General features: G+C 44.8%; 1 protein-coding gene across 1 annotated transcript in view; it reads left to right on the top strand.

Annotated features, from left to right (window-relative positions):
- The window catches only part of LOC143988918 (b(0,+)-type amino acid transporter 1-like), a 49806-nt gene extending 36633 nt beyond the window's left edge, over positions 1-13173 (top strand). Inside the window, exons 5-6 of the mRNA XM_077488845.1 lie at positions 1903-1990; positions 11915-13173. Of these exons, the coding sequence (XP_077344971.1) occupies positions 1903-1990; positions 11915-12145 (319 nt within the window). The 3' untranslated portion in view covers positions 12146-13173. The remainder of the gene's footprint in view (positions 1-1902; positions 1991-11914) is intronic.
- Positions 13174-13693: the final 520 nt, after the last annotated feature.

Genomic DNA, 13693 nt, shown 5'->3' on the forward strand with positions numbered 1-13693 from the left:
ACACATCCTGCCCCAAGACGTCAGGGCAAGCCCAAGGACTCACATCCTCCATTCAGTGAGAAAAAAAAACACAAACAAAAGTGAAAGGTGACAAAAATAAACGCACTGGCTGAGGCCTAGTAACAAAAATTGCCTCGTACTTCATCAAAAGGCCTAGCCCTAAAAGGCGCAGTGCAAAAAAAAAGAAGTTTTTGGTGCTGTGACCATGTGCCTTTTCAAACCGCAGGGTCCCACACCCCAGTGTTACTAAGAGCACCCCTAGGGTGACCACACCCAGGGAGAAAGGACACCGTGGACTCTCTGCCTTCCCAGCCCATGGCCAGACAAGGTAGATCCATTTAACCCAAGAGGAACTGGGCTCTTCCAGTTTTCCAGGGGCAATTACTCCCGTGCCCCAACTGCCTGTGGTTGCCCTGGTTTCTGTTCCAGCTGGTACTAGCCTTCAGAGCACCCATCATTCCAGCAAGGGTACTATATAGCCAGCCACCCCAGCCCCTTTTAGGCCAGAATGACAGCATAGCACCCCTACTGGACACTGATAAAAACAGATACCACACTTGCTCTTAGCCAAAAGGCAGATAAGGGCTATGGGCAGCAGCTGTGTTTGCCATAATGAACCCTGTCTGTACTGTACAGGCAGATCTTCATTATCAATGATAACTAGATTTGAACACTGTTCTAACAAAGGGTTAAAGGTGTTGAGACTGGGCTTCTTGCATTGTACGTTAATGAGGACAGATTTGGGACAGGCTCATTTTAACATTGTTCAAAAAACCTTTCAGTCAGCCATGACACCTTACATTTTTTTAGGCATTCTGTTTGAATGGGAACACATAACAAACATATAGTGGGGTTTTTGCAAATTTGACTGCAAACCTGAAAATATCCTTTGTGGTTGATTTTAAAAAGGGGTGGAACCCATTCATTTTTTTTCTAGAACAGAGGGTTTCTAACTACGTGTATCTCTGCTACTGTCTATTTCACCTTGGGGCTTTACACAGCCACCCAGAGCTATGTAACATGTATACAATGATAAGTAACAAGTGATCCAACTATAAAGACTGTGTAATGCATGGTTCATCTGCATTCCCTGAAAATTTAGTAATAAGTATAATACTGGAAGATGAATTTTGCAGAAGGCAAATGCCCAATGCAATGATGGGTTCTGGGTAAATGTGAGGCAAATCTGTAATGGCTCTTAGCCATGTGTGCTCAAGCAGGTCATACTCCCATAGATTTCTTTCATTCAGTCTAAAGAAAAGAAATGTAACATCTTCCTTTATTACCACTGACTATGTGGTCACCCTGTGTTTTTCAACTTACCATGCTGGGAATGCACTCCCAGCATGGTAGCCATCAGGGATCGGTAAGCTCCTGATCCCCAGGAGGGGATCTTAAAGGGCCAGGAGGCAATTGGCACAAAGAGGTTAAACATAAACAGTATAGATGGATAAAATTTCCTGTTGTAACAGTTGTATTTTGACAGCCGCCACCAAAGGCTGTCAGAACACCTTGAACACTGGCTATGTCTGATTGGATGCTTGGTCTGTGCTGCCAACAATTTTCCATCTGACCCGTTTGAGTGGTACCACCTGGGCCACCCACTGATTGAATTTTGTTTGGTTCATCAGGACTGGGTCGAATGGTGTTCAATGGAAGACCTGCATTAATGTCAGCTGAGGTAAAGGAGAAGTCCAGACCAATTTTAGGACATAAAATTTAGCAGGTCATCCAAAAATGTCCTCTTTGTTATTGCTAGCTTTATGATTGCTAAAGGTGGTTAGCTGTTACATTATCTTATCCTTATTTCAGACACCACTGCTCTTTAGCATGCCTGAACATTTCAGCTTACGCAGTGATAAATTCTGATTACTGTAATCTTGTTCTCTTGTCTACATTCAGCTTTACAACCTGGCTTTTCTATGGTACAACGATTGCTGGCCTGATATATATGAAGATTAAGAAGCCGGATATTCCCCGACCATATAAAGTAAGTGATAAAATGTTCGGCTTCTTAGCTGTATCCACAAGTTATTTCTACCTTAAAGCAGTATTAAACCCCAAGGCAAACATTATATTGCAGCTTACCAATTCTTAGAAGTGATGGCTGCATTTGATATCTTTTTCCTGGTGCCAACATGGCAGCATGCTAGTGATAGAGCTCCACCTCTTGACCACTCCCTCTGTGCCAGTGAATAGCATAAATGAATGCATAGTTAGCTGTCACCCCATTCTTCTTTTTTTCCTCATACCTACATGCACCTGTGATGAAGTAAGCAGTGTTATGTCCCCCGCCACTGCCGCTGAGCAGTAGCCGTCTGGGTTCAAGCCTCTCCCAGTGCGAAGTCCCAGCACACGGGCTGCTAAATGCATTGAAAAGCCTGGAAAACCCTCGTCTGTGGGTCTTGATGGGCCTCTGCAGTGTTTCTTGTTTAGGAATGCAATCTGAAATATAGCCTGACTAAGTTTTGGGGCTTTGAGGGGGGTAGCTTGCCATTTCCTTTTACTATGGGCTTCCCTGCCCCTGCAGGCTATGTCTTTACCTGTTTTTGTCAATCCTCTCTTTGTTTATTTCCCCCTTTCTCTTCTTCTGTTTCCTCTGGGGTCAGGGAAGGTTGCGGGTGGGAGGGGAGTGAGTCACTCCATGCAGAAGGTGTGGGGCGGCCGCCGAACGCTGTATTTACCGGCCTAGGGCGCTCCCGCTGAAGTCCAATTTTGTCCAGAACAATAGGAGGAGCCTAGGGGTGGGTTCTCCCAGCCCCAGGAACATTTAAAACTGTCATTGGGCTGGTGTAGGGCGGGCAGTATACAGCCTGCCGACTATGGCTCCTGGCTTTGCAATTATCTTGGATCCATATTCGGAAAGTTTTCGTGGCACCCTCTGTTGGTAGGAAAGTTTTCTGTTAAAAAAATAAAAATAAAGACACTGAAATGGAAAATGTATTCCTTTTTTGTTCAAACAAAAAAAAAAGGAGAAAGAGAGGGGGGGGGGGGGGTATCATGTTAGAAGATTGCTGGTACAGGCAGATTCCTGCACCCAAACATACGCAGGCTGGAACTTCGGGCTTGGCTATTGAGAGGAGCAGGCTTAGGATGCTCCTCTGGAGTTATTGCCACCTTACTGAAGGCCAGAAAGCCCACTACTAATAAAGTCTGCACCAAGATCTGGGGCAAATTCACACTCTTGCTAACTGAAAAAGGCCTGGATCCTGCAGCCCCACCTTTATCAGCAGTATTAGACTTCCTTCAATCGGGCCTAGACATGGGCTTTAGCCTCAGCTCATTAAAGGTGCAAGTATCTGCAATCTCGGCAATAACAAAGCTCAGATGGGCTAAGGAGCTGTTAATCAGACAATTCTTAAAAGCAATTATCAAAATTCGCCCACCGAATAAAAGAGTCTTTCCCCAATGGGATCTGTCAGTTCTACTAGGCTTTCTATCGGCCCATCCCTTTGCTCCAACCGAGGATTGTTCTCTTTGGGAAATAACATACAAGACAGTTTTCTTAACAGCAATTACCTCTGGAAGGAGAGTGTTGGAGCTTCATGCCCTGGGAGCCATAGAGCAGCATATAAGATTCTTTCCAGATCAGGTCGAACTAAGGCCGGTTGACCACTTTATTCCAAAGGTAGCAACACCCTTTCACCAGGCTGGTACTTGGGCTTTGCCCAACTTCCCAGAAGAGTGCTCAGAAAATCTGCATGAATTAGATGTCTCCAGGAAATTAAGGAAATACTTATCTGTTACCGCACCATTTCGATCTTCGGAGACCCTCTTTATATTCCTAACAGGGAGGTACCGGGGGAAGAACCTTGGCAGGATGGATTGTCAAACTCATACGCAGAGCGTATCAAGCGAGGGGTGGCGACCTTCCTGCAGTGGTGAATGCACACTCCACCAGGGCGGTGGCAGCTTCATGGGCAGCTCTCTCGAATGTGTCCATGGAAACCATCCTAAGAGCAGCATCTTGGTCTTCTCAAAATACTTTAAGACATTATAGAATCGACCCAGGCGCTTTGTTGTCTGTAGATTTTGGAAAGGAGGACTGGACTATCCAGTCTTCTGTTATGATTTAAAATATATTTGGTTTTGTCAAGCAGTACCCACCCTGTCAGCTAGTTATTTATCACTAGTATGCTGCCATGTTGGTGCCAGGAAAACGAAAAATGTATCACATACTTACCGTAATTTTCCTTTCATGACAGCATATGAGCCCACCCATGTTCATTACGGTATGGGGCTTGTTACAAAGAATGGGGTGGCGGCTAAATATGCCTTTATTTATGCTATTCGCTGATCCTGAGGGAGTGATCAAGAGGCGCTTCCGAATTTTTTTTCTGTAGAGAATTTTTGTACTTTAATAACCTATTCGCATTCGAGATGGAAATTAGCATGCAAAAGAAAAAAAAACGAACAATCATTCGTCTGATATCTCATCGTGTGTACTAGGCTTAAAGGGGTTGTAAAGGTTCGTTTTTTTATTTTCTACATAGGTTCCTCTAAGCTAGTGCATTGTTGGTTCACTTACCTTTTCCTTCGATTTCCCTTCTAAATGTTTTTTTTCTTTGTCTGAATATCTCACTTCCTGTTTCTCCTCAGTAAACTTCTCACCATCATCTGAGCTGGTGATTAGTCAGCCAGAACAGCTTACTGAACAGCTTACTGAGGAGGAACAGGAAGTGAGAAATTCAGACAAAGAAAACAAAGAAAAAAAACATTTATAAGGGAAATCGAAGGAAAAGGTAAGTGAACCAACAATGCACTAGCTTATAGGAACCTATTTAGAAAATAAAAAACGAACCTTTACAACCCCTTTAAGCCTCTTACACACGATTGGACTTTGTACAAACTTTCCCGTGGATTTTTGTACAAAGGGCATCGGCTGTGAACTTGTATTGCATACACACAGCAGGACTTTTTCAGCCAACTTTCACCAAATCACATGGTTTTTCTGCTCTTTACTGCCACCTTTGGTCAACTTCTGTATTGTTGTCTGATCTTTTGCATTGGTTCTGAGCATGTGTGTTTGTACTTCGTACAAAAGTCCTATGGTTTTCTGTACACACGATCAGACTTTGCTCCATCGGACTTTTGTTGCCGGAAAGTTTGTCCGTTCGCACAGCCAACAAAAGTCAGATGAAAACCGAAAAAGTTTGTCCGATGGAGCGTACACACGGTCGGATGTTGCTCCAAAACAGCTAATTTGCATGTTTGTTGTCAAAAATTCTGAATTCTGGCCTTTAGAGTGATTGTAAAGTCTTGTTCTTTTCTCTATAAAAATAACAAAAATTTTATACTTACCTGCTCTGTGGCAGTGTATTTGCACAGAGCAGCCCGCTGATTTGTATGGCACCACCGACCGGAGCTGACAGTTTTTTTTCTTCGATCAGCCCATGAAAAACGAATAGTGTGTACCCGGCTTAACAGTTAATAAAGTATTAGTACCTGTGTTCCTTCATCCAGTGTAGGAGGACAGGAGGTGTGTTACTGGCCAGATCACAGGTGAAAACAGAGGGAGAAACAAACCATGGAAAATTAAAACTACTGCAACCACAACTTGCAACTGCACATACACACACTGCCTATGATTGGCGGTGTGCAGTGATGGCTTCCTGGTGAGATTGCTCAGGTGGGATGGGACTATGATCCGAACAAGCCACAGCCCATCCCTAGTGACAGCCATGGCTCCCTCTACAGACACAGTATAGAAATTAGTGTAGACAGGAAGGGATAGGAAGAGTATTATTTGTAGGATTACTAGGCAAAAACGAAGTAAAAAAGCTTAAAACCTAAAATGAATGCAGCTACCTCATCCAAGGGTTAGTATACTACAATGTATTAAATCTTTGTCTTTGAGTTTATTGTTTTTGAATGTTTTAGAAAGAATAGGGTAGGTTTACAACCCCTTTCCGATTTTTATTGCTACAGGTGTTTCCTCTGGGTCACCTTCTCTTTTCGAATTAGTAACCATTAACATGATAATCTAAAAATCTTAAAATACTACAGTTGTCAACAGAATAGGAATATTATCACACTGTACCATCAAAAATGAACATTAAAAAAAATATATAGAACTGGAAAGGAAAATAAGAAAAAAAAGAAAAAGTACTGCGTAATAAAAGCCTCAAAGTGACGTAATGCAACCTTAGCAGCTAACACTGCTATAAACCAAAAGCATCGAAGTGAATGTGAAAAAAATGTGTAGCACTATATTGCAACAAAAAAATGCCACAGTGTGAACATAAACCACTATAAATCTTACAAAAGTCATAACACGCGTGAATAAGTGTAGGAATTCAATCCCACGTGAAGTTCTTTCAAAGTAAAAGGGCACCACCACCACCGTTTCGACTCACACAGTCGTCATCTGTCACCTCAGATGACGACTGTGTGAGTCGAAACGCGTTGGGTGGACCCACTAACAGACATCGCTTTACTGCTAATTCACATGCTATTTACGCTTTTGTAAATATGAGTAATCCTACTTTTTATACTAAAGAGTATTTTAAACGGGATTACGCTATGTGAGTTTTTTTACATTCATGGTTTACGTGTGAAACGCCAAACGTTTACCCCCCCCCCCGTTTGACCTGGGAAGTGTATGGTGCCAGCTATTGAAGGTTTCGGGATACGGATATACTTACCGGATTCAACCAATTGACAAAGTTTGTTCGAATTGGGTGGCATAAGCCCCGCCAGGTCCAAATTATCTGGTAAGCCTCCTCCCTATCACGGTGGTGGTGGTGCCCTTTTGCTTTGAAAGAACTTCACTTGGGATTGAATTCCTATACTTATTCACGCATGTTATGCCTTTTTTCATCTATTCACGTATTTTAATGACGTTACGTGGATTCAAATAACACTGTGTATCTTCATACCTGTACGCCAAAAGACTTTTTGGACTTATCCGATAGATTAATTGTATACACATTCACTTTGTTCTGGTGATTTTTTTTATTTTGATTATTGAACATTGTTTTATAGTTAGTGTCCGTAAGGTTCACACTTATATTGTGTCACTATATGTAAGATTTATAGCAGTTTATGTTCACACTGTGGCATTTTTATTGCAATATAGCGCTACACATTATTTCATATAGAACCGGAAAGACCTTTGAATATATTTGCTTGGAGTTCCACTCCAAATCATGTTTTCTGGTACAGCCAGGTGGTTGGCTAAGAACGGAGAATGAGAGAATCATTGGCTGCAGCTGCTCTGTAGCTGCTACCCTGGGGTGCTGAACTGGTTAAAAGCAGTGGCGGTTGGTGCTCAATATATTGGGGGGGTTGGCACTACCGCCCCAACCCCCCCACCCACGGAATGGACATGAAGGCGGCGGTCGGTGGCCTTTCCTTGGGCGGCCGATGACAAGGTGGTGCTGCATCCGGGGTAGGGCTCCTAGCTGTTGCTGCCCCTCCGCCCTTCCACCTGCTGCTCCTCGCTAGAGCTTGCCAAGGGAATACCTGCGGCAGTTGCTCCCCCTCCCGACCAAACAGGCATTGCTTCTCCTCCAGGCCGAACAGGAAGGGAGTCCTGATGACCCGATTTGCCAGGAGTCCTAAGACCCCCTGGCCAATCGAGTCTCAGTACCCACTTCCTGATTGGCCTGGGAGGGGCAACAAGAAGACAATAGCAAATATCAATTCGCTACTGTCACACAACTGGGTGGGTTCAGGGCGAAGTGCTCTGCTCCCTGAGCCCATCCTTTTTTTAAGCCAATCAGGGCTCTTAGGCTCGAATCATGTGCTTAAAAAAAAGAAACCCCATTGAAATCCATGCGTCCGTCGCCCCCTCCCTGTGCATGTAGATTAGGTGCCAGATGCATGGATTAGGGGGGTGGCGCCCCTGCACCCCTAATGGAGCGGCCGATACTGGTTAGAAGCTAAATCACCAAAGGAAGGGAGCTGCTGAGCAGAAACAGTTCAATAGACTGAATGAGGCAGCACTGCACTGTAGGAACTGTAGTCCAGAGGAGAGAGACTCTCCTGTATTCAAGAGCATTTGAACTGCATTTCCCAGAGACAGATTGCCGGCAGGAAGGGAAAGAGCTGCATTTTTTTGGGCTGTACAAGAAACCGCTTCAACATGCTTTAAGGGAGACCAGAAAGTGCACCACACTGTCTAGTGTACACCACCAATGTTGCATATTGGCAACCTGATCAGGTTCTGGAGTGCTGAGTTTGGTAGTGCCGACAGCCAGAGTCACCTGGGTGCAGAACAGAAAGTGAAGTAATTGCTGTGTGTGATCGGATGGTGAGCTGCAACATGATTGGGACTGGTGAGCTGCTGCTGTGGGCATTTACTACTATCTGCTGATAGAGACTGAGCCCTTTGAGAACTGGCTATACAGCTATCTAGTAGCCTCATTGATGCTGGCAGGCTTGACTGGGAGTATTCTCATGTGCACCAAAGGTACAACTTGGCCTCAATGATACAAAAATACAGAAAAGAGGGCATACCAGCCTAGTGCATTATCTCAGGTATATTTATTAATACTGATAACAAATTAAAAACTACTCACAAACATGTGAAAAAATTAAGCTTTGTAAAAGCCACCTTGTGGCAATCAGTCCTGAAACTGAAAGTCTCCAGATAACAGAGAAGAAGACTGAGGCCTCTGCTGTCTGATGTGTTTCGAAGGAATACCTTCTTCCTTAGAGCCTCTGGGCCCCAACGCTACCTGGCTGATGAGTTAGGACTAAAGGCTGTCCCTTTAAAGCTACTACACAGAGACCTACACCTATTGCTTATACAAAGAGTTACCTCTCAGGGGACATTGCACCAAATCCTAGCCATTCTCCTAGAGGGCACTCTAGACTAGTTATAGCATTACTATTCACATTGCAGTTAATACTTCTATGCACTGTTTATTGCTGATCTCGCTGATTCATGAGTTAATTCCAGTCTAGTTAGAACTCTGTTCTAATTACCTTGGTATAGCGATTATACTGTCTAGCGGACACAACCAAGGTAAAGTTTAGCCCTACTCCTGCAGGAGCTTCTTGGTAATTTGGATTCTCTGTTCTGCGCCGACTTCAACAAGAACCTCAGCCCCTCTGACACACCTGGTTAAATGAAAGTCACTGCAAGCCCTTATAAGAACATAAGTACAGATAACTTTAACTAGGCTGCAAATTAGCATCAGGAAATAGACTCAAGACCGTTTAGTGGTATATGAACTCAATGTATTGTTACGGGTTATAACAAATAGTTTCAGCATGATGGAACACACAGAAGTTAGGTTCAGACACCGTATAATCACTATGCCAAAGTAACTTAAAAAAGATTTCTGTATCACTAGACTTAGAATTAACTCATGAACCAGTAAAGTCCGCAAGAAACAGTGCACATAAGCATTAACTGTAATGTGAATAGTACTATAGCTAGTGCTCTCTGGTGGAATGGCTGGAATATGGTGCAATTTCCCTGAAAAGGTATCTCTTTTGCCGCCTACACACGATCGGACTATCCAGCGGACCAGTGTCCGCCAGACAATCTGCCTGTGTGTGGGCTCAAAATTGTCCGCTGGGCTCAAAATTGTCTGCCAGACTGCCGGACTTTTGAAATGAGCAAACTTGCCCACACGGTGAAAAATCAGTTCGGCGACTTATATAGGGACAAGGGACGGGGTCACCGGGTGATGTCGCATGGTGACCCCGCTCCCCTTATGATGTCACAGTCCCAGCATCCTCCGGGGCTGTGACATCATAAGGGACGGGGTCACCATGTGACATCACCCGGTGACCTCGCCCCTTGTCCCTATATAAGTCACCGCACAACATGTCCTTGCTATTGCTGTCAGAGAGATCGTCGTGTTAACATTGCAAAGAAGAAGAAGAAGAGAATAAGAGAAGAAGGTGGCAACAGAAGACTGGGCCAACGCTAGTAAAAGAGCTATATGAAGATAGCGGAGGCTCAGCAGAAGAACCAAAGAGCGGGACAAGATCCCAGAAGAGCTGGACAAGATCCCAGAAGAGCGGGACAAGACCCCGAAGTCAGAAAAAGACCCCCGGATGGTGGCGACGACAACGAAGAAGAAAGCCGGGCTCCTCCGCTAGCAAAAGAGCTAGCAAAAGAGCAGAAGATAGCGGAGGAGTCCGGTGAGAAGACCCACCAAGGCGGAAGAAGAGAAGACCACCGGAGCTGTCTAATACATTTTAAAAACTTGTGTTGTGTTTTTTTATTTACACTTTTTTCCCCCAGGTGAATGGGTAGGGGTACATCGTACCCCATACTCATTCACATAGGGTGGGGGGCCAGTATATGGGGGCCCCCTTAATAAAGGGGGCTCCCAGATTCCGATAAGCCCCCCGCCCGCAGTCCCCGACAACCAATGGTCAGGGTTGTCGCAAAGAGGCCCTTGTCCTCATCAACATGTTGAGGGCACGCGGCCTGGTTGGGCTCAGGAGGGGGGCGCTCGTTCATCCCCAGGCCTTTTCCTGACCGGCTGGGCTGCGTGCTCGGATAAGGGTCTATTATGGACTTTGGGGGGACCCCCATGCCGTTTTTTTGGCGTAGAGGTTCCCCTTTAAATCCATACCAGGTGACGGGGCTAGCAAGGTGTCAATCTCGCCAATGGAGGTGGCGACATTGACTTCCTTCACTAGTTATGGCTACCTGGAGCCGCGTTCAAAATGAACAGACTTTACTCCGTGAGTCAGACGGAAAAGTCCGGTCGTGTGTGGGCAGGTCCGCTCATTCGGAAAGTCGGATAGTCCGATAGCCAAAGGTGAAGGTATCTTGGAAGCAGATGTAAAGGGACAGCCTTTAATCCTATCTCTTCAATCGGCTAGTGCTGGGGCCCAGTTGTACTGTTGGAGCACATAAGAATAGTCCCAGTCAAGCCTGCTGTCATCAATAAGTCTACTAGATGGCTGTATAGTGAGTTCTTAAAGGCCTCAGTCTCTCTAACAGCAAATAATAAATCTCCACAGCAGGAACTCACCAGTCCCAGTGATATCGCAGCTCACCATCTGGTCACACACAGGGATTAGTCTACTCTCTGCTCTGCACACAAGTGACCCTGGCTGTTGGCACTCCCAAACTCAACATTTTGAAACCGGTTCAGGCCACCGATATGCAGCAGTGATGGTGCACACTGGACAGAAATGTGCACTCTGTAGTCTTTCTCATGGCAAATGAAAGCTGTGTCCTGTACAGTCTGAGAATTATGCAGCTCTTTCCCCTCCTGCCATTCTCTCTCTGGAAAATGCAGTTTAAAAGCTTGATTACAGTATAATCTCTCCTCTGGAGTGCAGTTCATACAGTGCAGTGCTGCCTGACTCACTCTATTGAACCCTTCCTGATCAGCAGCTCCCTCCTCTGGGTGATAAAGCTGTTAACCAGTTCAGCATCGCAGGGACGTGGCTACAGAGAGCAGCAGCAGCCAATGTTTCTTTCCTTCTCCATTCTTAGCCAAGCACCTGACTACACTAGTAAAGTTGACTTTAGGATGTTGCTAATGCATTTAACTTTAATGTAATCAAAACCTTCCTTTAACTTCTTGCTGCATGTAACATACGTGCGGCAGCAAAGAGGGTGGGCTTTAACGACCATATGCCACATGTATGCATCCATGAAGGGCCTTGCTGAGAGTGCGCTCCCAGCGAAGTGACCAAGCTGTCAGACAGCTCTCGGTCACTAGTCATAATTGAGAACAAGCCAGATGGGCACGTGATCATGTGGCCACTGTAACAGCCAATCACAGTGGTCATGTGATCAGGAAGTATGTCCTGCCTCCAGGCATGAGGACCCACTTAAAGGGTGTCGGGGCTGGGCGAGAAGGGGTTAAAGAAGACTAGAATAAACAAAAAATGAAATAACCCTCATCTGTTTCTGTTCTTCAGCCAACAATTCTAATGAAAGCAAAAGACAGGAATCTGGATTTTTCCCATAACAATGTATTTATTTCAGGTTCCGATCATTATCCCAGGGATTGTACTTATTGCTGCCGTATACCTGGTCCTGGCACCCATCATCGACAGTCCTCAGCTGGAGTATCTCTACGTCGTGCTCTTTATCCTAAGCGGAGTTATTGTTTACATTCCTGTGGTCCATTATAAATGTTCCAACAAATGTCTCCGATCCATCACTCTTTATCTGCAGCAGCTGCTGGAAGTTTCTCCAGCAGAGAGAAATGACTGAGAAGGGGCCTGGAGACATCTACTGCCCCTTGGTAACTTGGTATTAGTTTCTTGTAATTCCCTATACAGTGGCACACACAGTCATTAGATGTGGTGGCTGCACTTGTTTTCTTTTCTTTGGCTTTTTCCCTCTGTTTTCACCTGTGACCTAGCCAGTAACACCCCTCCTCTGGTCTGTGTATCAGCTTAGGGGCCCAAGGGAATTACAAGAAGCTGATACCAAGTTGAATCGATTGAACTGGGCTGGTACAGGATTCATCTCTGGTAACCCTTGGAAGAGTGTTCAGTTTCCTTTTTGGAGATATCAGGCTCATCTTTTTCATCATTGCGGTGAGTGCATCACCAAAGGAGTGCTCACAAGGTGGATTGGTGACGGGATCCAGGACAGGATCTTTTGCTGTTTCATATTTCTGATGACACGTGGCACCATACACTTCTTTAAGGATTACTGCATGGACTTTTTACTTAGCTCACTTCATGTCCGTTCATAACCCACCTTATGCCTTATTACTGCACTTATTCATTTTACATATTGATTAGCGCTTTTAATGCTGAGTTTTATCTTTGCATATTTTTTATATATCTTGTATTTGTCATAATAGCTGCTATAGTGCACAACTTTTATCTATTGAGCACTGGGATTGGTCGCACTTGTTGTGACTGATATTTTTGAATATATATATGATTCTGCACATCACGAAAGCCTGGAAGCAGTAAATCTGCTATGGGGCGGTCGGCAAGTGGTTCTGAAGTTTTTTTTTTTACATTGATGCATTCTATGGAAAATGGACCACAGAACTGGCTCGGGTTCAAGACCACATGAGTGCCCCCATAGAAAGCAGCTTGCTATGGGGGCACTCAGCAGGAATGGGGGAGCCAGGAGCGCCAGCAGGGGACCTGAGAAGAAGAGGATCAAATCTGCTCTGTGCAATGTTTGTGTGAATGTTTGTTCCCTAAAAAAAAAAAAAAAAAACACATTTCCCTTTACAATCACTTTATTGTTATTAAAAATTACCATTCCTTTTTCAATCTGCAAAATTTTCTATAAAATTCAATGCAATATGGCACAACCTGGAAGCATTCTGTACATCAGGGGTGCCCAACCTTTTGAAGAGCGAGGGCCACTTAAGCCTCTTGATAACCGGTCGCGGCCACAATGAGCGGAGCGGGTGGATGGCATTTCCGTGTCCACTCTGCATTTGCAGAGCGGACACAGACGCAGCCCACAATACTTTTTGTTGGATCGTATTGGAGGTAGAACACAAGTCGGTTTATGTCTGCTACTACTTAGGGGTGAATGGAGGGTCCAATTGGTCGGACTGTCGGACTGTCGGACTGACCATGTGAAAGCAGTCCAAGGCTGCCTTCACACTGATGTGCTGCAGTTTATCCGCACCACGTGTGCAACGCAGTTTAGCTTTGGCTTTCCTGCAGTTTGCAATAGACTTCTATTATATTTTGCAGGTTTGGTGCACTTTCAGAAAGCTCATCAAACTCGCAGGTAATAATAGAAGTCTATGGCTCAGTGCAGGTAACCTGCAGGTAAACT

Source organism: Lithobates pipiens, unplaced genomic scaffold (genome assembly GCF_037356315.1).
Source record: "Lithobates pipiens isolate NorthernLeopardFrog02 unplaced genomic scaffold, aLitPip1_a1.2 Scaffold_18, whole genome shotgun sequence".
NCBI lineage: Eukaryota > Metazoa > Chordata > Amphibia > Anura > Ranidae > Lithobates > Lithobates pipiens.